Source organism: Balaenoptera musculus, chromosome 3 (genome assembly GCF_009873245.2).
Source record: "Balaenoptera musculus isolate JJ_BM4_2016_0621 chromosome 3, mBalMus1.pri.v3, whole genome shotgun sequence".
Lineage (NCBI taxonomy): Eukaryota > Metazoa > Chordata > Mammalia > Artiodactyla > Balaenopteridae > Balaenoptera > Balaenoptera musculus.
This window is the reverse complement of record NC_045787.1, coordinates 162656743-162680015: the sequence shown is the minus strand read 5'-3', so window position 1 is coordinate 162680015 and position 23273 is coordinate 162656743. Positions and strand designations below refer to the sequence as shown.

At 49.7% G+C, this 23273-nt stretch overlaps 2 protein-coding genes across 2 annotated transcripts in view; one reads left to right on the top strand and one right to left on the bottom strand.

Annotated features, from left to right (window-relative positions):
• Positions 1-18347, bottom strand: part of CLEC17A (C-type lectin domain containing 17A) — a 24283-nt gene extending 5936 nt beyond the window's left edge. The window contains exons 1-10 of the mRNA XM_036847364.1: positions 18185-18347; positions 6105-6179; positions 4034-4066; positions 3901-3951; positions 3776-3817; positions 3478-3601; positions 2777-3027; positions 2629-2691; positions 411-506; positions 49-200 (exon numbers count right to left, since the gene is read on the bottom strand). Coding sequence (XP_036703259.1) covers positions 49-200; positions 411-506; positions 2629-2691; positions 2777-3027; positions 3478-3601; positions 3776-3817; positions 3901-3951; positions 4034-4066; positions 6105-6179; positions 18185-18347 — 1050 coding nt within the window. The remainder of the gene's footprint in view (positions 1-48; positions 201-410; positions 507-2628; positions 2692-2776; positions 3028-3477; positions 3602-3775; positions 3818-3900; positions 3952-4033; positions 4067-6104; positions 6180-18184) is intronic.
• Positions 18275-23235, top strand: NDUFB7 (NADH:ubiquinone oxidoreductase subunit B7). The gene is made up of 3 exons (XM_036847178.1): positions 18275-18457; positions 22221-22389; positions 23039-23235. The coding sequence occupies exons 1-3, from the start codon at positions 18346-18348 to the stop codon at positions 23169-23171; spliced, it is 414 nt and encodes a 137-aa protein (XP_036703073.1). The 5' UTR covers positions 18275-18345; the 3' UTR covers positions 23172-23235.
• Positions 23236-23273: the final 38 nt, after the last annotated feature.

Here is a 23273-nt window from a genome sequence, read left to right as displayed (position 1 = left end):
GGCAGGCTGGCCCTGCTGGTTCTCAAGGGCTTGGTAGGGAGAGCTCACCTGCTCAGCAAAGTTACTGATGATGACCAAGTGAGAGTAATTCTCCTGGCAGAACTTCCGGGCTTCATCCCATGACTTGGTGCTTGGAGAGAAGTAGTAACACTTACCCTGAAAAGGGAGCCAGCCCTCAGGGCAGGTGACCCTGGTACAGTCTGGGGACAGGATAGGATTCTGTCAGAGTGGCCCCAGAACCAGAGTAAGGTACATGGTATGCCATGTACAGTTGTGCAAGCTATGCACTGCTCCACTCCAGGTGGGCACCACTCACATAGATTACACTGAGAATCACTCCGATGGATTTATGCAGTGTAGCAGCTCTGCCATGTCCCCCATCTCAGGGAAGTTCCCCAAGTCCCACTCACCTAATAAGCCCCGAAGTTCCAGCAGGGACTGGTTGGTGTCAGCTCTTACTCGGTCAATGTCCTTCTTCAGGCCGGCTAGCCCCGCCATGCCAGTCACTGTCAGCAGGGATGGGATGTAGGGTTAGAGACCCAAACCCCCATCTACCCACCTACCCATCACTGACTGCAGACACACCACTGTGTTCCCCCACTGCACCCATGTTCTAGTGGGTGGTGGTAAAACTCAAAAACACATGCTCAGTGCCCAAGAAGACTCTAGTGTGGCTCCAAGGAGAGATTAATCCCTGAGGCATGGGGAAGAGTAAAGATGGTGGGCTTCTTGCAGGAGGTGGGTTTTAAAGAAAAATGGTGATTCCGTATCTCTAAGGGGATGGGGAGACTCAGTAGGCAGGAGCCACCTTGGAAGCAAAGGTCCAGAGGCCAGCATGTTGGGAAAGACTGGTGCAGTAGAGGTCAAGTGGAACCTCACAGGAGCTTGAGCTCAAAGTTGGAAGAGGTCTGGTGTCTGGGTCCTTAAATGCAAAGCTAAAGGTTTTGTGTTGGACTCTGGGCAGTGAGAAACCTTTGATGGGTTTTGAGTGGAAGAGTGGCTTGGTCTGAAGTTTGGGGTGAAGGAGTGTGGAATGGAGCAATTTTCAGACTTCAGGAATCATAGTGAAGGCCTCTTCTACAACTAATGTATGTGTTCCCACTACTTTCACACAAATGTGCCCTCTCCCAATACTCCCCAGGGCCATCACTAGATGGCCCTTCAGTTGGACAAGACGGAAATATTAGATAGATAGATGATAGACAGATAGATAGATGATAGATAGATAGATAGATAGATAGATAACACATATATGTTATCCTTGACACTCTTCCTTCTCACTCACCACCATTCTCTCTCACTCATCCCCAGTCTGGTCAATTTTACCTCTTAAATCTTCCCACTCCACCTACTACTCTTCATCCCCACAACCACAACCCTCATCCAAGCATCCATCATCTCTCAATTACCCAATTTCACCATTCTCCTCCCTTGTACTTACGTCGCCTCCTACCACAGGGCCTTTGCACATGCCTGAGACCCTGAACTCCTTACCAAGTTAATTCCTTCTCTTCCTTCACACAGCTATAGTACCATTTCCCTAGCAAAACTCTATATGACACTCCCAAAGATAAGGTCAAGACCACTTGTTAGATTTTTTCATAGAATTGCCTTCCTCTTCCTTTGGACTATTCATCAAAACTTGGAATTTTACCCGCATTTGGATGATAATTGGGTAAATGGCTGTCTATGCTTGTACTGTCCAACAGAAACAAGATGTGAACCACATAGGTAAGTTTAAATTTTCTAGTAGCCACGTGCTTTAAAAGTCAAAAGAAAGTAAAATTAATTTGAATGCCATTTTTATTTATCTCAACATATCCAAAATATTAGCATTTCAGTGTATAATCAATATTAAAGATTATCATTATTAATATTATTGATATAGTTGACATTATTTTTGTAGCAAATCTTTGAAATATGTATTTTTTGGTTGGGTTTTTTTGTTTGCTTGTTTTGTGTTTTTGGTTTTCTGTTTTTTTGTTTTGGCCATGCCACGTGGCTTGCAGGATCTTAGTTCCCCAAGCAGGATCAAACCCGGACCCAAGGCAGTGAAAGCACCGAGTCCTAATCACTGGATCTCCAGGGAATTCCCATGAAATCTGTGTGTATTTTTTTTAAAGATTTTTTCGATGTGGACCATTTTTAAAGTATTGAATTTTTTACAATATTGCTTCTGTTTTACATTTTTGTTTTTTTGGCTGCGAAGCATGTGGAATCTTAGTTCCCCAACCAGGGATGGAACCCGCACCCCCCGCACTAGAAGGCGAAGTCTTAACCCCTGGACCGCCAGGGAAGCCCCCCGTATCTATTTTAGACTTACAGTATATCTCAATCCAAAATGACCACATTTCAAGTGCTCAACAACCAGTGACTCATGGTCGCCATATTGGACAGTGGCGGTCTAGACACACACACACACACACACACACACACACACACACACACACACTCCACAGGGACAGGGACTATGTCTGATGTGTTCACCATCCTACCCACCCATCCCCCACCCTGCTACCTAGCACAGTGCCTAGCAAAGATGGCACTGGGGTTGGTCATGAAGCTGGATTTGAGGATCATGTTCGAGCTCGATACGCATGGTTTGAAGGGATGATTGAAAGCACTCACCATTCGCTCGCCATGCCATCTGCTGAAAGGTTAACATCCGCAGCTCTTCCACCACCTCCTGGTCTATGAGAAGGAGTCCAGCTTGAGCCCAAGTCCTCCCATACCCCTTCCCCAATTTCTCTGCACGCCCCATCCTCACCTTACTCACATTTAATCAGGGTAACAGCCAGACAAGTGCAGCCCATGAGCAGTGACACCACCACCAGCAGACACACGAACACCATCAGTCTCTCCTCCTGGTAACACCTAGGACCTCCGGACTTCTGACTGATCCAGGGCACTGGAGTTGCTGGGAGGCAGAGATGGGGACAGAGAGACTGATGCTGGTGCTTCAGATAGCGAGGAAGGGACCCTTGAGCTTTCCGCCAAGAGCAGGGGGGCAAATGACTACGGTCATGACTATATCACCAGGTGGGGTCAGCAAGAGAATATCAGGGAGAGCAAACCCTAAAGAAGCCCAGAGCATTTGTGGAATACATACAATATGCCACACATTCTGTCACACCCTTATTATCTTATTGGCTCCTCACCCTTATGACGTAGATTTAAATAGTATTCCCATTTTGCAAATAAGTGAACTGAGGGCTTGGAGACGTCATGCATAACTTGGACCCAGCTCTTCTCTTAACATTTAGGATGCATTATCTTCTACACTCCAGCAGCCCCTGCCCAAGCTGCTCCCCGGTGGCCCAAGCTGTGGACCCTTGCATCTGGGGCAGAGAACATTTCCCATAACTTATAGGCAAGCAGGAGGTAGGGCTTGAAGAGTACCTGGTAGATATCCTGGGTCCCTGGGGGTCTGGTTTAGACTCAGAAAGGAGGAGCTTCTGAAAGGAAATGTTTCTCTACCAGGGTCTCACTCCAGAGCTGTAGGTCTCAAATACACTGGCCACCATGAGAGGGGAGATAGAGGTAAACCTAAAGGACTTACTGGCTATAGGCAGCTGGGATGGAGGAGGTACAAGATCAGTGCCTGGGAGAAAGGCAAGAGAGGTTTATTCAGAAGTCACTGAAAGACTTTGTCTTCCAAGATCAACAACCTCCCCCCAAGCCCTCTGATTTGTTCTTTGGTCAGAATTGGGGGACGGGAGGGAAGTCTTCCAAGTGTCCCCTCTCAGGCTTCGTAATGGGAATTCCCACTGCTCACCCAGTTGAGGAGTTGTGCAGGTGACAGGGGTGAGGTTCAGGCCTGGAAGGGGTCAGAAAGACAACAGTCATGCAGAGCAGGGCTTCAGCCAAGTGAACAGGAAGGTCCCAGCCCTAGACACTCACCTGTGTTCTTCGGGAGCTTGCAGGGAAGTGGGGGGCTCTCTGTTTTCTTTCCTGAGGAGGGAGGAATGGTTGCTCAGGTCCAGATCAGGACAAAGCCAGCCCTGGGTCTCCTGTACCCCCAGCCCCAGCTCACCTGCCCTTGGAGGCCTTGGTGGAGCCATCCAACCTGGCGAAGAGAAGCTCAGCATTAGAGCTGGTCCAAGGATGGGAATGAGGTGGAAAGGCAGTGATGGAAACAGGATTGACCTGTACGCACTGTTATATTTAAAATAGATGACTGGGACTTCCCTGGTGGTGCAGTGGTTAAGAATCCACCTTCCAATGCAGGGGGCGCTGGTTTGATCCCTGGTCTGGGAACTAAGATCCCACATGCCGTGGGGCAACTAAGCCTGCGCACCGCAACTACTGAGCCCACGTGCTCTGGCGCCTGCACGCCACAACTAGAGAGAAACCTGCACGCCGCATTGAAGAGCCCACACACCACAAGGAAGATCCCGCATGCCGCAACTAAGACCCAATGCAGCCAAATAAATAAATAAATATTTTTAAATAAATAAATAAATAAATAAAAATAAAATAGATGACCGACAAGGACCTACTGTAAAATTAATTAATTTTTTTTTTTTTTTAAAAGAGGGACTTTCCTGGCGGTCCAGTGGTTAAGACTTCACACTTCCACTGCTGGGGGCACAGGTTCAATCCCTGGTCAGGGAACTAAGATCCCGCATGCCGCACAGTGTGGTCAAAAAAAAGAAAAAAGAAACAGGATTGAGATTGCAATGGAGGGTTAGGGATGGGGTTGTGCATGAGAGCGGAATTGGGCTTAGGGATAGGGACAGGATTAAGATATAGTGACCAACCATCCTGAATTACCCAGGACTTTCTTAATTTTAAAACAGGAAGTCCCACATTCCAAGAAATCTTTCATCCCTGCACAAACTGGGACAGTTGATCACCCTAAGTTAAAGACACGAGTGAGTTTGGGTATGGGAATAGAGTCAAGGTTAAGGTTGGGATGAGGGTTTGGATTGAGATGATAGGGTTGAAGAAGGGTCAGGGATAGTGGTGGACACGGGAGTAGGTTTGTGATTCAGGGTGTAGTTGGGATGAAGAATGGGTTGTAGCTGCATTGGGGAATGGGGGAGAAGTTGAGGTTGGGTTGTAGTTGTGTTGGGGCTTGGTCATAACTTTGATTTGGACATGGAGATGGTTTGGAGACGGGGCTGCATTTGGAGATGGGGATGGGATCTAAATTTGGGGAAGGGGTGGCCTTGAAGACAGCGATGGGGTGGGTCTCCGGGTTGGGCTTGGGGATCATGTTGGAACCAAGTGGGATTTGGAGACGGACAGTCAAAAAGCAGAGCCCCGTGTACCTCCTTAACTCATATTGAGCCCCATGGTGCCCCGGGACCTCCCAGATTGACTCCACTCTGGACTCAGAAGTGGGGGGTGTGGATCCACATGGAATGGCCCCTGTCCAAGGACATTCAGGGGTCCTGGTGGGAGTTGACTCAGGGAAACCTCAAAGCCTCCACTTTTTTTTTTTTCTTTTGGCGCTGCCATGCACCTTGCGAGATCTCAGTTCCCCAACCAGGGGTGAAACCCAAGCCACGGCAGTAAAATCACCCAGTCCCAACCACTGGACCCAAAGCCTCCACTTTTATATACACTCATTGGACTCTTGTTGAGTCCCTGGCCAGGCATGGGCCACCCAAGTCTAAAGGCAAATTTGGGCCCTGGGTGTGAATGCGAAGAGGTTGGAGGGACAACAGTCCACTCACAGCTTCTGAAATACTGTCTTTCATGTCTCGGGGTCTTTGCATCCACCAGTTCTTTTCTGGGCTTCTCTTCTTAACAAACTCCTGTTCATCCCTCAAGTCTCACTCCAATGTCCCCTCATCTGACCCCAAATCCTCCCACTATTGCAGGCAGACCCCTCAGTTACCCTCAGGATTTCCCCAATTTCGTAGTCCCTCCCCTCTCAGACCTGCTCACCCAAGACTATGTCCAGAACTGCCTCCCCCATCAGACTGAGAGACCCTCAGGGTGGACGCATGGACACTCCCACCATCATGGTGCCCAGTATGGGCAGGCTGACCATGTATGTCTGCAGTGTCCAGCTAGTTCCCCCTGGGAAGTCTGTTCCCCAACCTCATCCCTCAAATCACACATCTCTTCACCTGGCCTCTGAGAGTTCCTCTTACCTGGCTTGGGAGGAAGGTCCTTGTACAGTGGTGCTGTGTTCTCATAATCATCATCGTCATCCTCTTCTCCGGGCCCTTCCAGAGGAAAGGCAAGTGAGAGCCCAGCCCATTCCCTCCTCTGTCCCTCACACCCTGATCTCTGGCCCCAAGGTGGGAATACTGTAACCTGGGTCCTGACCACCCCTGGCCCCCAGCCCATGCCTGGCCAGGGCCATACCTGGCAGATCCCTGCACCCAGAGTTAGTATACAGGGTGCACATGACTGCAGCTAACACAGGAGCCTGAGAAGGAGCAGGCAGAGCTCGACAGCTTCTTCTCCTTGTGTCCTCAACTCAAGTGACTAGGGCTTTTCTCAGTTCCTTTTTTCTTTAAAAGTCAAGAACATGCAAATCTATCTTGAGGGGAACACCACAGACCACACATACACACACACACACACACACACACACACACACACACACTTATTCTTCTCCCCAGTTTGGATTCATGCATAGAAGTAACAATGACAACAGCCCCTGCATTTGAGTTCCTACACAGCACCAAGCCCTGGGTGAAAAATAGATAAGCTCCTTCCTTCATGAAACTTCAATCGAGACAGGAGAGACAATAAACCTATAAAGAAATATAGAAATAAGCAATATGGTTTGGTTTTTTATTTTATTTCCAATAGTAACTAAGTATTATTTTAAAATAAAATAGAACAGGGTAAAGGGATAGGATGGGGGCTAATGTAGAGAGGTGGTCAGGGGAGGCCTCCCGGAGGGGGTGACATTTACAACAAGACGTTAAAGTGATTGGTGCTAAGTACTCCCACATTCCCACAGTGAAGTTTTAGGCTCACTGTGGCTACATAACAAATTACCCCAAAACTTCATGACTTAAAAAAACAGTAGGCACGTATTATCTCACAGTCTCTGAGGCTCAGGGATTCAAGAGCAGCTGTGTGGTTCTGGCTCGGGATCTCTCATAAGGTTTCAGTCAAGATGTTGCCCAGGGCTGCAGTCATCAGAAAGCTGGCCTGGGGCTAGAGGATCTGCTCCATGATGGCACACTCCCATGGCTATTGGCAGGAGGCCTCAGTTCCTTGCCATGTGAGCCTCTCCCAAGGGCTGATTGAGTATCCTCACAACATGGCATAGGCCAAAATGGAAGCCACAAAGCCTTGTATGATCTAGCCTCACAAATCACAAACTATGATCTCCACTATATTTATCACATGGACCAGCTTTGAGTCACTGTGGGAGGATACCACACGAGGACATAAATACCAAGAGGTAGGGATCATTTGGAGGCCATCTTGAAGGCTGCCTACCACAGTCATATACACAGAACTTGCAAAGGAGTGTTTTTCATCCTGAACTTGACATCGACTGGAGGATATTTAAAAAGTGAAAGTTAAAGAGAGAGAGAGAGAGAGGTCTGTCTACCCTATGGGGAAACCAAGGGATGAGGTTTTGATTCACACCCAAAACAGCATGAAGTGAAATGATGGACACAGGGGAAAGGGCTGCAATAGGAGTGGCTGCGTCTTTTGGTACATCAAGGATGTGGGTGTTTCCTGTGAGCCTCGTGAAAGCAGTGGAATAACCAGACTGAGGTCCAAGAAAGCAGCCTGCCTATGTTTCTCAAAACGACCACCATCAGCCTTTGGGGCAAACAGCCCTAGAATCATCCATGACTCCTCCCTTCTATCTCATTCCATGGCTATGGCACATTAGGTTTTCAAAAGATGGCTGCAACAATATCTCATGTCCTACATGTTCTTATGCAATGTGACCATGCCACTCCATCAAGAAGTAGAGTCTAATTATCCTCCCTTTAAATCTGGGCTTGCCTTAGTGACTCTCTTATAACCAACAAAATGTGGCACAAGGGACAGCTGCCATGCAACTTCCACCTGGCTCTGTCAGAACATGTGCTCCCAACCGCCATTTTGTGAGGAAGCCCAAGCCACATGGAGGTGCTTGGCTCAACAATCCCAGTTGAGGCCAGATTTCAAGTCATCCCAGCCCAGGTGCCAGACATATAAGTGAAGACACCTCCCAATGATTCCAGCCCCCAGGAGAGTTAAACTCACCTCCAGCCCTTTGGGTCTTCCCGTCCAAGGCCCCAGACATCACAGAGCAGAAAAAAGCTGTCCTTACCATGCCCTGTCCCATAGCATCCATGAGCATAATGAAGTGATTATTTTATGCCACTACGTTTGGAGTGGTTTCTTAGACACCCTAGATAACTGGAAATATGACCAATCTGTTAGTAATTCTGGTTGGTTCTACCGTCACAGCATATTCAGCATCTGAGTCCTTTTCACCTCCTGGTCTTAACCATCATCCTCTTTCACCTGGATTACAGTAATAGCCTCCACCTAGGTCTACCCACTTCTGCCCTTGCCCCCTTTATGGTCAAACTCATAGAAGCAGGGAGATGGTTGCCCATGGCTGGAGGAAGGGAAAAAATGGGTAGATGTTGGTCAATGGGTACAAAGTTTCAGTTGTGCAAGATGAATACATTTTAGAAAACTACAATGTGACTATAGTTGACAACATTGTATTGTGTACTTGAAACTTGCTAAGAGGGTAGATCTTGGGTGTTCTTAACACAAAAAAAGAAAAAAGAAAAGGAAAATGTTAACTCTGAAGTGATGGATATGTTGACTGGCTTGGTTGTGGTGAATATTTCACAATATACATGTATATTGGGTTATCAGGTTGTACACCTTAAATACATACAATTTTGACTGTCAAGAATAGCTCAGAAGGACTTTCCCTGGTGGTGCAGTGGTTAAGAATCCTCCTGCCAATGCAGGGGACACAGGTTCAAGCCCTGGTCCGGGAAGACCCCACATGCCGCGGAGCAAATAAGCCCATGCGCCACAACTACTGAGCCTGCGCTCTAGAGCCCACAAACCACAACTACCGAGCCCGTGTGCCACAACTACTGAAGTCCACTCACCTAGAGCCCGTGATCCGCAACAAGAGAAGCCACTGCAATGAGAAGCCCACGCACCGCAATGAAGAGCAGCCCCCCACTCGCCGCAACTAGAGAGAAAAGCCCGCACGTGGCAAAAAAGACCCAACGCAGCCAAATTAATTAATTAATTAATTAATTTATTCAATTTGAAAAAAAGAATACTTCAGTAAAGCTGGAAGAAAAACAACCATAACTGTTTTTATTTAAACTTTTGATAATTTCTTTACCACAATTTTCTTTCACTTTTTTTTTTTAACATTGCATTAATATATAATTTTTCTTGGGGAAAAAAGGAGTCTGAAATCAAGGTGTGGGCAGGGCCATGCTCCCTCCACAGGTACTAGGAGAGCATCCTTTTTGCCTCTCCAGCTTCTAGGGTTTCCTGGCACTCTTTGGCTTGTGGCCACATCACTCCAATCTCCACCTCAGTCTTCACGTGCCTTTTTCTCTGTACATCTCTGTGTCTCAACTCCAGATGCTATGCTGGTGGTTTTGAAGATGCAGGTAGGGGCCATGAGCCAAGGAAGGCAGCTCTAGAAGCTGGAAAAGGCTAGAAAACAGATTCTCCCATTCTCGAAGCCTCTGAGGGAGAGTGGTCCTGCTGACACCTTGGTTTCATCCACATGAAACAACTTTGAACTTCTGACCTCCAGAACTATAAAAGAATTAATTAATTTCCGTTGTTTTAAACCACTAAATTTGTGGTAATTTGTTACAGTAAGCATAGCATATTACATACCCCAAAGGGCAAAATCCCAATTCCTCTTTTGAGGGGTTTTCCATTAAAGTAAAAGGAAATGCAACTCAGATTGGCTTAAACTACAAGGAAACCCCGTCAGGCCCATGCATGTACAAGTTAGAATATTGGGCGGGGTCGCTGTAACGGAGATTCAGAACAAGAGTGGCTTAAATGAGATGGAATTTATCTCTCACCTCACAGTCTCAATATAAGCAATCCAGTCTCCGCCAGTGGAAACTCTTCCCCAGCACGTGTGGAGGGGGGTGGCGCCAGCCCTACTTGAGATGGGAGGGCAGCAGCAGACCAGCCTCCCTCTCCAGAAAAAGCTCACCCCAGGGGCTGGGCTTCCCCGCCCCCCACCCCCCGTTCCCATGATGTAACATGCTGAACCTCTCCCACCTGCATGAGGTGTGGGTGTGCTTTTCCCGTTCTACAGATGGGGAAATGGAGACTTGTCTGAGAAGGAAGAGTCTGTCTGCCCAGCAAATACCCCACTGAGCATACACAACAAGTATCAGATTCCAGATGGATATGGGGGGCGGGGGGTCAGGGTGGAGGGATAGGGAAGGGATGGGGGGATACACCGACCAAGAGGACTGATAGCATCTCTGGCCATCAAGGGCATCCTTTAAGGTGGGTGGGCCTGGGGCAAGGTAAGTGTGGTGAGGGTTGGATGGTCTCACTATGTGAGGGTGATTGCCACATGGCCAAGGCCATGCCTCGAGGCTCGGCACACAGTAGGTGTGCAGGAACTGGTAGTCAAATCCAGTCCCATCAACTGGGTATAATAACATAAAGCCATGGGCCCAGGCTGACCCGGCTCTGCCCCATTCTTGCTATGTGACCTCAGGGGAGTAGAACAACATCTCTGAGCAGAGGTCTCCTGATACGTCCAATGGAGATTGGGGATCCAGTTGTTCATTCATCTATTCAACAGATATGTACTGACCACCTACTATGTGTTAGGCTCTGTTCTAGGTACTAGGGAGACATTGGTGAATAACAACAAAAATCCCTACCCTTGGGGTTAGAAACAGGGAGAGATATAATGAATAAAATAAATAAATACCTTACATAGAGAACAAACTAGTGGTTACCAGTGGGGAGAGGGAAAGCGGGGAGGGGCAAAATAGGGGTAGAGGATTAAGAGATACAAACTACTATGAGTAAAATAAATAAGCAACAGGATATATTGTACAGCACAGGGAAATATAGCAATTATTTTGTAATAACTTTAAATGGAGTATAATCTATAAAAACATTGAATCACTATGTTGTACACTTGAAACTAATATAATATTGTAAATCAACTACACTTCAATAAAAAAACATATCTTAGAAATGTTGTTAAATAGGCATAAGCAGAAAAAAGAAGAAAAATAAAGCAGACAAGAGGAATCAGGTGTGCATGGGGCGGGAATGTTGCAATAGTACGGAAGATCACAGAATGGAAATGATACAAAGCATGGTCTTGGACCAGAACCAAAGCATACTAGAAATCACAGAATGATATCTGGAAAATCCGTAAGTATTTGGAAATTAAATCATGGGTCAAACAGGAAGTCAAAACTAAAAATATTTTTGATTGAATGAAAGTGAAAACGTATCATATCAAAATATGTGGGGTGCAGCTAAAGCAGTGCTAAAAGGGAATTGTAGGGCATTAAACACTAATGTTTAAGAAGGTGATGGAGGGAGTTCCCTGGCGGTCCAGTGGTTAGGACTCGGCACTTTCACTGCCGTGGCTCTGGTGGGGGAACTAAGATCCCACAAGCCGCAAAGCACTATGCGCCACAGCCAAAAATAAATAAATAAAAAAGAAGGTGATTGGGTATATTTGAAAGTTGCAAATAGAGTTTTTTTCTTTCTTTCTTTCTTTTTCAAGTAACAGTTTTAGGAACATCTTTCTTATCTGTGTTTCTAGACACTTCTCTACATGCATTACAGAACTGTCTGCACATCCATTCACTAAAGTAATACTGTTCACAACTGGATGACCAAGGAACACTCAAAACACACGTTTTTATACGTGAGCTGTTAAATACACCTCTACATGCAATAAAAAAATGGTCAGCACGTTATTTACTGATGTAAGACCCATCTAATCTTGCTGAGCAATTAGCACTCTTAGAACCACCTTGTGTGTCTATAAACACTTCCTTATATGCATTACAGAACATATACCTGACCCACGCCCTGAAATAACACTGCTTTCACAGAGTAAGTAGCTCTTGAAAGTTCTCATTACAAGAAAAAAAAAAAAGGGTAACTGTGCGGTGATGGATGGATGTTAATAAGACTTAATGTGGTGACCATTTCACAATATATACAGATATTGTATCATTATGTTGTACACCTGAAACTAATATAATGTTATATGTCAATTAAATCTCAATTTAAAAAGGAGGAGGGGGGAGGAAGTGGGGGGAGGAGGAAGAGGTGATCAGGAAAGACCCGTCAGTTGAAATCAACTGAAGGAGGTGGGGGGAAGGCCCTGTAAATATCTGGAAGAAAAGCATTCCAGTCTGTGCAAAGGCCCTGAGGACAGCAAGCTCCTGGTGTCTTCGAGAAACAGGAAGTCTGAGATCCAATGTCCCTTTCTCAGTGAAACTTTCTAAAACTGAAGTTCCAAGCCCACCCTTCTCCATACACTCCATTCATTACGTTTGTCCTTAACAGTTATCACCACCTTGTCACACACATTGTGTCCAATAGGATGCTTGTTGAATGAATGAGTGACGGTCCTGCCCACCAAGCCCTGACTAAGGCCAGGCCACTCCAGGCTCGCTGGTCCCTCCACCACCAGCCAGCAGCCCGCCACGCAGGCAGCAGAATCCCGGGGCAGCTCCTGGATTACAGGCGCGCCTCTGGTCAGTATCACAGACCTAGGCCAGGTCTTCCCCAGGGACTGTCTAGGCCAAGCTAATTTATTTTTCCTCCTCTCCGGAACTAAATTACCCAGAGCTTCCGATCTCCCATGCAGCGGACCGAGGCGAGGCGCAGACTCCGCCCAGAATGTTCTTCTCCATCCCCGGCCCCACCTGGGGCCTCCGAGGCTGTTCCGCCCACAAAATGCTAATGCAGCCCCTACCCGGGGCAGAGCAGAAGCCGCGGCACGGACGGCAGTGGCAAGGGAAAGAGGAAGGAGGGGCGGGGAAGCTGTGGGCAGCGATGCAAGGCACCTGGGGACGCGGGCGGGGAACACAGTAAGGTCTCCTCATCAGATGGTCGGTAGAGAAAAAAAAACAGGAAGACTGTGGGGCACGGGTGACTGAAACCCGGCCCCTCCCTCACCCCTTAATACCACCCTCACTCTAATATTATCCCCCTCCAGATCTCCAACTCTGAGTATGGACAGACCGAGCTGAAGCATCTGAGTCCAGGGACCTCAGGACAGATGTGGGTCCACATCCCCACCCACCCAGAGTCATCCCTGGCTTGGACCTCTTCATCCTCTAGTGAAACGACTGGTCGTGGGGGTCCCCTCTGGTGGACCTTCTAGTTAGAGAGTGCCACCCAGATGAAAGTGATAATAGGGCGTACTGGACGCCTCCTAGGTGCCAGGCAGGAAGCGCTTTTCAGGCAACCATCAGCTGGTTGATCAACTGACTCCTCCAAACCACCCTGTTTATTTATTCATTTGTTGATTTTTGACAAGTATTTACTAAGCCCCTGCTGTGTGCCAGTACCCTTCTAGGTGCAGGAACACAGCGGTGAACAAGACAGATAAAATTCCCTGCTCTGCAGAGCTGACATTCAAGAGGAGAGACCAACAGTAAACAAGTTAACTGTTAGGACTCGGCACTTTCACTGCATTACAGAACTGTCTGCACATCCATTCACTAAAGTAATACTGTTCACAACTGGATGATCAAGGAACACTCAAAACACACGTTTTTATACGTGAGCTGTATAAAATATTTGACTTAAATATATAGATCAAATATATATATCTCAGGTTAGAGATATAAGTCAAATATATAGATCTCAGGTTAGAGGGTGGTAAGTGCTAATAAGGAAAATAAAACCATGAAAGGGGTGGGAGCTGTTTAGTAGGGACCCATTTTACAGGTGAGTAAACTGCATCTCTGAAAGGGAAGTCACTTCCCAAGGTCACACAGGGAGAGTGAGCTGGCACAATGATTTGCCACTCTGGGCCTCCTCCCAGCTCTGGCCTCTAGGTGAGCAGCTGACACACAGAAAAAGAGAGGCAGAGGAGAGACACACAGAACAGGGTAGGGCTGCCTGGTACAGCTGTGCAGGTTGGGCACTGCACAACTCCAGGAGTGCCATTCACGAAGACAAGAATGTGAATGTTGTCCCCTGGAGTCAGGAAGTGCGCAAGAATCACAAATCTATGCCACGTTCTGGGGACAGAACTTCCTGGAAAGGAAGTCTCAATCACCATTGGTCTATCCTCTATGGCTTGCGTTACTGAACTGGGTTTGTTTGCCTGATGCCCAGCAAGCCAAACCTGAGATACCAATTTTGCAGCAGAGAAAGGGTTTACTCACAAGGCAGCCAAGCAAGATGGGAAAACAAATCTCAAATCCACCTCCCTGAAGGTGAGGGGCTCGGGATATTTATGGAATAAAGCTGAGGCTTGGGGAGCATGGGGAAAGGTGATTAGAGATTTTTTTTTTTTAAGTGAGGTAATCATCATTCTACTCAGGCCAAGCTAAGCTACATGCTTCTCCACGGGATGCAAGTCCAGAAAATGGCAGGGTTAGCAGGCTCTGAGGGTGGAGTTTCGAGTCCTCTGACGTCAAAAGGACACTGATTGGACACCTGTGCAGACCCAGTTGGAGGGTGGGTGGTCCCAACCAGTCTTAACTGGCTTGAGCTCAGACTGGACACAGCTGACTCCAAGTTCCTGAAAAACAACTCTGGTAAACCTCTTATTGTTTAGGCTACGTGACACTTGGAGGACATGCAAGTTTTTATAAAAACAATTAAAGCAAGCTTGATCGATGAAGGCATGTTACGGTTCACTACTTATTAAGCAAGTTACAGTTTAATGGATCTAACTGATGACTTTCGGTTTCACTTGCCTTTTTGAGTTACCAGTATATCATGGCCACTTCCCTGTGTCAGCACATGAAAATCTAGCTCAGTAGTTCTCCCAAGGTTGGTCCCCAAACCAGCAATATCTCTGTCACCTGGGAACTTGTTAGAAATGCAGATTCTGGGGCCCCAGGCCTCCTGAGTCAAATGCTTTCAGGCTGGGTGTGGCTCTTGCTCCACCTAAATGGGGAGCCCCGGGAGGGTTTCAGCAGAGGAAGGACATGATCCAATTTCTGTTTTGACAGGTGCAACCCGAGGGTGAGAGATTAAGGAAGGTGGGGACCAGGAGAAGCCTACTGCAGTTGTACGGGAGATATGGCCATGACTTTGATGGGGCTGGTGGCCATGGAGGGGGTAGGAATGGGTTGTGTTCTTGATCGGTTTCTACAGTGCAACCAAAGAAATTTGCCACTGATTTGGATGCCTAGAGTGAGAGGACTAGAGTTGAGTATGACCAAAAGGTTTGGGGCCTGACCACCTGGAAAAAACGGAGCAGACATTGACCAAGACAGGAAGACAGAGGGAGGAACAGATTTAGGAGAGAGCAGAGAGAAATCAGGAGTGTCGTTTGAGGGTGTGTTATAGACTGTTTGTGTCTCCCCACCACCACCACCAAAAAAAAAAAAAAAAATTCATATGTTGAAATCTAATCCCCAGTGTGATAGTATTAGGAGGTGAGGCCTTTGGGAGGTGATTAAGTCATGGGGCTGAAGCCTCACAAATGGGATTAGTGCCCTTAGAAGAAGAGACATGGGAGCAAGCTCACCCCCTTTCCACCATGTGAGGACACAATGAGAAGCTGGCCGTCTGCAACCCAGAAGAGGGCCCTTGCTGGAACCCAACCATGCTGGCACCCTGATCTTGGATTTCCCACCTCCAGAACTGTGAGAAATAAATTTCTATTGTTTATAAGCCTTTATTATAGCAGCTCAAACGGACTAAGCATGTGAAGGTGCCCAGTCGGTGGCTGGATATATTCACGTGTCTGCATTTCAGGGGAGAAGACATATCTAGAGACAAATTTGGGGGTTATCCACCTATAAGGTGGTGTATTCATTTCCTAAGGCTGCTCAACAAATGACCACAAACTGGGTGACTTAACGCAACAGAAATTTATTCTCTCACAGTTCTGGAGGCCAGAAGTCTGAAATCATGTTGTCGGCAGAGCTGTGCTCCCTCCAAAGGCTCTAGGGGAGATTCTGCTCCTTGCCTCCTTCAGCCTCTGGTGGCTCCAGGTGTTCCTTGGCTTGTGGCCACATCACTCCAATTTCTGCCTCTGTCTTCACAGGACCTTCTCTCTTTCTCTGTCTCCTCTTCTGTTGATGTCAAATCTCCCTCCATCTTTCTCTTATAAGAACACTTGTCATTGCATTGGGGGCCTACTTGGCCTACGATCTCATCTCAAGACCCTTCATTACATTTGCAAAGGCACGTTTTCCAAATAAGGTCACATTCACAGGTTCCCAGGATTAGGGTACGGACATACCTTTTTAAGGGGGCGGCACTATTTAACCCGCTACAGATTGTATTTAAAGCCCTTCGTAGGACGAGTGTGAGTGGAGAGAGATACCCTCCACCCCCACTCTTTTCTTCTTGTTCACCTCTGTGTCCTCAAGGTCTGACACGGCCATTCATAATAGAGGGATGTAGTAGTAACAACAAGTAACACTTGTCTAATGCTATGTGCTAAGCACTGCTGTAAGTACTTCATATAATTAACACATTTAATGCTTAAAACATTAAAATTGAGATCTCGATTTTACAAAGAGCTAAAGGCACTCACCCAGGCCACACAAATAGGGTTCTAATCCAGGACATCTGTTCTCTCAAACAGCAGGAAACCCCCTTGGCCCAAGTAGAGGAATCTGGCTTGCTTTAGAGAATCTCACATATTACAAACACAAAATAAATTTACTGAAGAACACCGGTTGCTGCTGTCACCTGAGATCCTGTGATTGGCGCTGGCATGGAACAACCGTAACTCTAAACATGACATCTCTTGGTATCAATGCCACTCAGGCCTCCAGGGAGCACTTCCCCGCCTCTCTGACTGATGCTGTCCTGTGTCTGAGTGTGATTCTGGTTGTGCCGCTGCTGGAAACAGATGCTGCTTTGGGGTGTGTAGAGGATTTGAGCACCAGACAAGTTTAGGTAGGAGAAAAGACAAATTATCTTGTGTATTCGTTTCCTAGGGCTGCCATAACAAGGTACCACAAACTAGGTGTCTTAAAACAAGAAAACTTTATAGTCTCACGGTTCTGGAGGCTGCAAGTCCAAAACAAGGTGTGAGCAGGGCCATGCTTACTCCCAAGGCTCTGGGGGAGGATCCTTCCTGGCCTGGGATCCTTGGTGTTCATATGCTTGTAGATGCATCACTCCAGTCTCTGCCTCCAGCATCATGTGATGTTCTGTGTGCACGTCTGTGTCCAAATTTCCCTCTTATCAGGACATCAGTCATTGGATTAGGACCCACCCGAGTCCATCATGACCTCATCTTAACTTGATTACATCTGCAAAGACCCTACTTTCAAATAAGATCACGTTCACAGGTTCCCAGGGGTTAGGATTTCAACTTATCTGGGGGAGGGGTGGTGGACACAATTCAACCCGCAACACCTTGTCAAATGAAATCTAATCATGCAGCATCCAAGTATCATTTCCCAGCACTGCCAAGCACCCAGTGAAAGGCTTCTCTTTTGTGTTCCAATGTGCAGGATTCCAGAGAGAGTAACAAACTAACACAGCATTTGTTACAGCTGCACATTGGGCCAAGAAGTATTTGGCAATATTAAACAATGTATTATACTTTTAAATATACATGTGTAGAAGCTCTAATGTAACAGGTGTGAAATGTAATACCCATTCTTTACAGGGGCAACTACAGGGATACTAGAATCACAACTCGTTTTATTTTTACAAAGTATTCAATTGGATTTATTTAAAATCTCAGCTTATAAATAGTTTATAAATAACTTTTATTTGCTTATTTAAATTAAACTTAATTAAAATATTTATTTTAAATTATTTTATTTAAACTTTTGATATTTGCTAATTATATCAGCTCTGTGCAGGGTTTTTTATGACAAATTCGAAAGTTTTAGAATAAAGACTTTTTTGAAATACGACATAAGAATAATTTTCATTTGCGCTCTAGCTTCGGGAGACCAGAGGCGCCCAGGGAGGGTGGGAGGAAGCCCCAGGCTCTCATCTTCCACCCTCTCCTGCCCAGATGGATTTCCAGAAGCAGGGAGGCCCCCTCTGGCGATCACCAGAGTAGGAGGCGCGCACCTTACTATCTCAGCCCAACCGCCAGGTGGCGCCAGAGGCACCTGAAGTCCTCCGGAGTCGTTCATCTCTATGGTACCCGCTGCGGCCTGAGCAACCCGGAAGCCGTCGCCGGCCAAGTAGTGCTTCCGGGTAGGAGCTGGGTGACCCCGGCTGCTGCCGGAACCTGCAGCGAAAGCAGTCATGGGGGCGCACTTGGCGCGGCGCTACCTGGGCGATGCATCGGTGGAGCCCGACCCCCTGCGGATGCCCACCTTCCCGCCAGACTACGGCTTCCCCGGGCGCAAAGAACGAGGTGAGTCCCAGTGCGCAGGCGCGGCCGGCGGGAGTTTGGGGTGGGCGCCGGAACCCCTGAACCCCGGGGTCGGCTGGGCTCGAGCGTCATGCACTGTGTCTGGGTTCAGCCCTGACCGGCCCAGAGGAGTCCAGAGGGCGCGCGTGACCCTGCCTGAGTGTGGAGGCATTCCAGGCAGAGGGCACTGTTTGAACAAAAAGCCTGGGGGCAAAAGAGAGTGGCGGTACAGGACCTAATGAGGCGATAGAAGTTGGACTTAGTGCTGGAGTGAGTGGGGAACGAACTATGGGAGCGTTTATCACGGAAGGGATGTGCTTATTGTACCTCTGTCCAGATGTCACTGCTATTTTTAGGTATGCTAGAGAAAACACAAGGGGGGTTCACGCCGCACATACTGTCCTGCACGTTGCTTTTTTTATTTGTTAATATCACAAGCATATCGAGCGCCAGCCCTGGACCAAATCCCAAGTTGGGCACCGAGGATACAGCAGGCACTGACTAAGGGGGAACTCACAGCCCTGTAGGGAAGACAAAGGAACCTGGCGGATCTTGATGATGGCCCCTGGGAGTATCAAGGCGGGCTTTCAGGAGACGATGACTGGAAGCGAGGCCTGCGGGAGATGCGGAGGAGTTGGCCACACCGAGACCAAGGAGAGGGGAGAGCTAGTGCTTCAAAGCAGAGGAGGGACACGATCAGATTTGCTTTATCAAAAGGTCACGCTGGCTGCCAGGTGGGCGACGACTTGGAGACAGGGAGACCTCTAAGGGAATGGGGTGGTGCAGAGAGGTGTGGATTTAGGAGAATGTTGGGAGGTACAGTCCTATGGTGTCTCGACTCCTGGTAGTTCCTTCAGCCCCACTGGAACCTGCAGTCCATCAGTACCCCCACCTCCTTATCATGTCAGTCCTTCCCACTGCCCCTCACACCCTGCTTTCCCATTAATGTTTTGCAAACACTCAGAGCTGCCCCACCCCATCCCCTCCTCTGTCTTGCTTAACCAGAGCCCTGATTAAAGCCAGCTCTCCTCCGTGGCTCCTGTCCCTGTGCAGCTGAACATCGTGGGAGAAAAACACCCAACTTCCCTGACTGGTCTCCCAATTGCTCCCCCAGTTGACTCTTCATGCTGCTGTTTTCCTGTCACATTCCCTGGCCCTTCGCTCTCTCCTGCTCCTTCCTAGACCATGGTCTCACGCCTTCTCTCTCAGACTTCAGCACCTCCTTTCAGCTAGTCACTTTGCATCCTTTTAAGAAAATAGAAGCAGCCAAAAGAGCTCTCGCGGGCTCCCGTCATCCCTGCTTCCTACACACCCTGGACTCCACCTTCTCTCCTGTTAGCCCAGATGATCTGCCCCGGCTTTAGCTAAGCCTCTGCTCCAGGTGAGCCCTCTGATGCCCTCCATCCCATCCTCTCACCTACCCAAGGACTGCCCCAACCATTCTCCCTCTCTTGCAAGGTTGGTTTTCCCATCAACATGCAAATACACTGTTATTTCTGCTGTTTTAAAATCCTCTCCTGGGGCTTCCCGGGTGGCGCAGTGGTTAAGAATCCGCCTGCCAATGCAGGGGACACGGGTTCAAGCGCTCTTCCGGAAAGATCCCACATGCCGCGGAGCAACTAAGCCCGTGCGCCACAGCTACTGAGCCTGCGCTCTAAAGCCCGCGCGCCACAACTACTGAAGCCCGCATGCCTAGAGCCCGTGCTCCGCAACAAGAGAAGCCCCCTCAATGAGAAGCCCACGCGCAGCAACGAAGACCTGACACAGCCCACTAATTAATTAATTAATTTAATTTTTTAAAAAATTTTTTTAAAAAATAAAAATAAAAAAATAAAATCCTCTCCTGGCCCCACCTCCCCCTCCAGCTACCTCCCCACCACTTCACTGACAGGGCTGTGGTCAAGCTTCCTCCCCACCGTCACTACGTCTGTATTGCAAAGCCCGGTTGTCAGATTCTCAGGTCTAACTCCACTACAGCAGCAGCAGGCACGGCCGGTCGCTCCCACTTCCTGGGAGCCCCTCTTTACGTGGTTCCAAGACCCCACAGCTCCCGCCCACCTCCCTGCCTTGTAAATGCCAAGGCGCCCCACTGCGTGGGTCTCTCCTGTCTCCACCCACTCCCACCATTCCCTGGGGGTCTCTGCTAGTCCTCTGGTTTCAAATGGCTGCTGTGCACCAGTGCTGGAGTTTTTATCTCCAGCTGGGCCTTGACCCTGAACCCCAGACTCATGGACCTCACTGCCTGCTTGGCATCTCCACTCCAAATTTAACGGGCATCTTGCACTCAGCAGGCCTGAAACAGAGCTCCTGACCTCCGCTACCAACCCTGTGCCTCCCTCCAGCGCTGACCACCACATGCTCAGGCCGAAACCCCTGGGGCATCCCGCCTGTCCTCCCACTTCAAGGCCTTTGCACCTGCTGTTCCGCTCTTGGGGATGGCTTACCCGGGTGTCTGTGTGACCCACTCCCTCACCTTCGTATGCCACCTTTTGAGGGACCCCTCCATCTAAAGTTGTGACCCACCTCCCCACACTGCCTCTCTCTCCCTTGTTTTATTTTCCTCCCTAATACTTAGCATTGTCAGGCATCCTATAACATCTAGCTCTACCTGTTTGTTCTGTGTCTCCCTCCAAGAACAGGGAGGGATCCTTGCCTGGCATGTCCCCTTGTATATCCCCAGCACCTAGCACACAGTAGGTGCTCCATAAATCCTGGCTACTGACTCATCATGCTGGAGCATCAGGTGTTAAGTGCCACCTTGACATGGAAACCATCAGGGGCTGCAGGTGGACACAAGGCCTGGGGCTCAACGATCTACGGGGTGGAGACCGAAGCCATGAATTAGAATGAGCAGAGGGCTCTTAGCAAGAACCACCAGAAGCCAAGGCTTAATGTTTGGGCAGCTTAATGTTTGGACAGCCATAGAGATGGGAGGAAACCTGGGGAGGGTGTGGCGGAGAGGGGGGCCACGGGAAGAGAATGTTCGAGAAAGGAGCAAGCGGAAGGCTGAGAAAGCGCGGTGTCCTGGGGTCCTGAGTGGCTCTGGAAAGAGCCAGCGTGTGGGCAGTGCTAGGGTGGAGCGTGGAAGCTGGCGGGATGCAGGGGCAGGAGTGAGGACCTGGGCCAGAGTGAGAGAACAACGAGGCTGGGAAGCAGAGGGGAGAGGAGCCAGCAGGGGAGGATTGCAGGTGAGCGGTGGACACTTCTTAATGCTAATTGTGAGGAGCATCTAGGACCAAGAAAGATGGGGTAAGTTGGGGGGGGTCGGTGGTCCCCTTGAGGATGCAGGAAGGCTAGGTCCTGTGTGCCCCATGCTGGGTGGGGACAGAGCTCAGGATCACCAGCACAGCGGGCGCGGGCTGGGGTGTGTGCCCACGATTTCTGACGGCCCCCACGTGGGCTCCAGTTGAAGTGAAGGTTGATTTCATCCCCGTGGGGTTTACCAGGTGGGTGGGGCAGCAGGACCAAGGATTATTAGTTCAGCTTTCTATGAGGTGGGCAGAAGCTACGCCTCCACTGAGAGGACAGAGCTGGGATCCAGGCCCCCCAGGCAGACACAGACAGACGCACACACACCTCTGCAGGGTGGGGCTGTCTGGGGAGTGACCCCAGGGGGAGGGGAGGCAAGAATCTAGCGTGGATTTTGAGGTGCTCGGTGATGGCAGGAGAGGGGCCCTGCCCATCTGGGCCTCAGCGTTGGGGGTTGCTTTCGCGCAAATTAGAAAGATAGTCCTGGCCCTGGCTGAGCCCCACCCGTACCCCACAGAGATGGTGGCCACTCAGCAGGAGATGAACGACGCACAGCTGGTGCTGCAGCAGCGGGACTACTGCGCCCACTACCTCATCCGGCTCCTCAGGTGCAAGCGTGACAGCTTCCCCAACTTCCTGGCCTGCAAGCATGAGCAGCACGACTGGGACTCCTGCGAGCACCTCGAGTGAGCCCCGCCCCCGCGCCCGCCCTCGGCCCTCGCCCCTCGCCTGGCTGGGCCCTGTGAGCCCCGCGCCTGCCCTCGGCCCTCGCCTGGCTGGGCCCTGTGAGCCCCGCGCCCGCCCTCGGCCCTCGCCCCTCGCCTGGCTGGGCCCTGTGAGCCCCGCGCCCGCCCTCGGCCCTCGGCCCTCGCCCTCGCCTGCCGGGCCCTTGAGCCCACGCCCTCGCCCCTCGCCTGGCCGGGCCCTGTGAGCCCCACGCCTGCCCTCGCCCCTCGCCTGGCCAGGCCCTGTGAGCCCCGCGCCTGCCCTCGCCCCTCGCCTGGCCGGGCCCTGTGAGCCCCGCGCCTGCCCTCGCCCCTCGCCTGGCCAGGCCCTGGGCGCGCGGCTCCAGGGACAAGGGACAGCAAGCTAACTGAGTTCCTAGCCAGGCCCCACCTCGGTAGAAAGAGGAACCCCAAAGGGGCTGTTGGGTGGGGCGGGCTGCTTTGAGGTGCCTAGAGGCGCTCAGCTCAGGTGGGAGGCCCAGCTCGTGCTCTGGGCTCACTGGTGTCCACCCCAGGGGAGGGGGCAGACCCCAGAGTTACATCACAGGCACACAGGTCTTCCCTACTTGCGTGTCCTGACACCCCCTCCCTCCTCCTACTCTGCCTGCAGCTACGTGAAGCGCATGAAGGAGTTTGAGCGGGAGCGGCGGCTGCTCCAGCGGAAGAAGAGGCGGCAGCAGAGGGAGGCGGACGTGGCCAGAGGCCAGGGGTCCGGTGAGGTGGGCCCCGGGGTGGCCTTGTAGTGGCCCCGCCTACCACCCTGTGGACCAGTCAAAAGAATAAAAGCCTCCAGGGCCCTCAGCCCAAGCTCCGCCTCTTTCTTTGGTGTGCTGATCCCCGAGCCG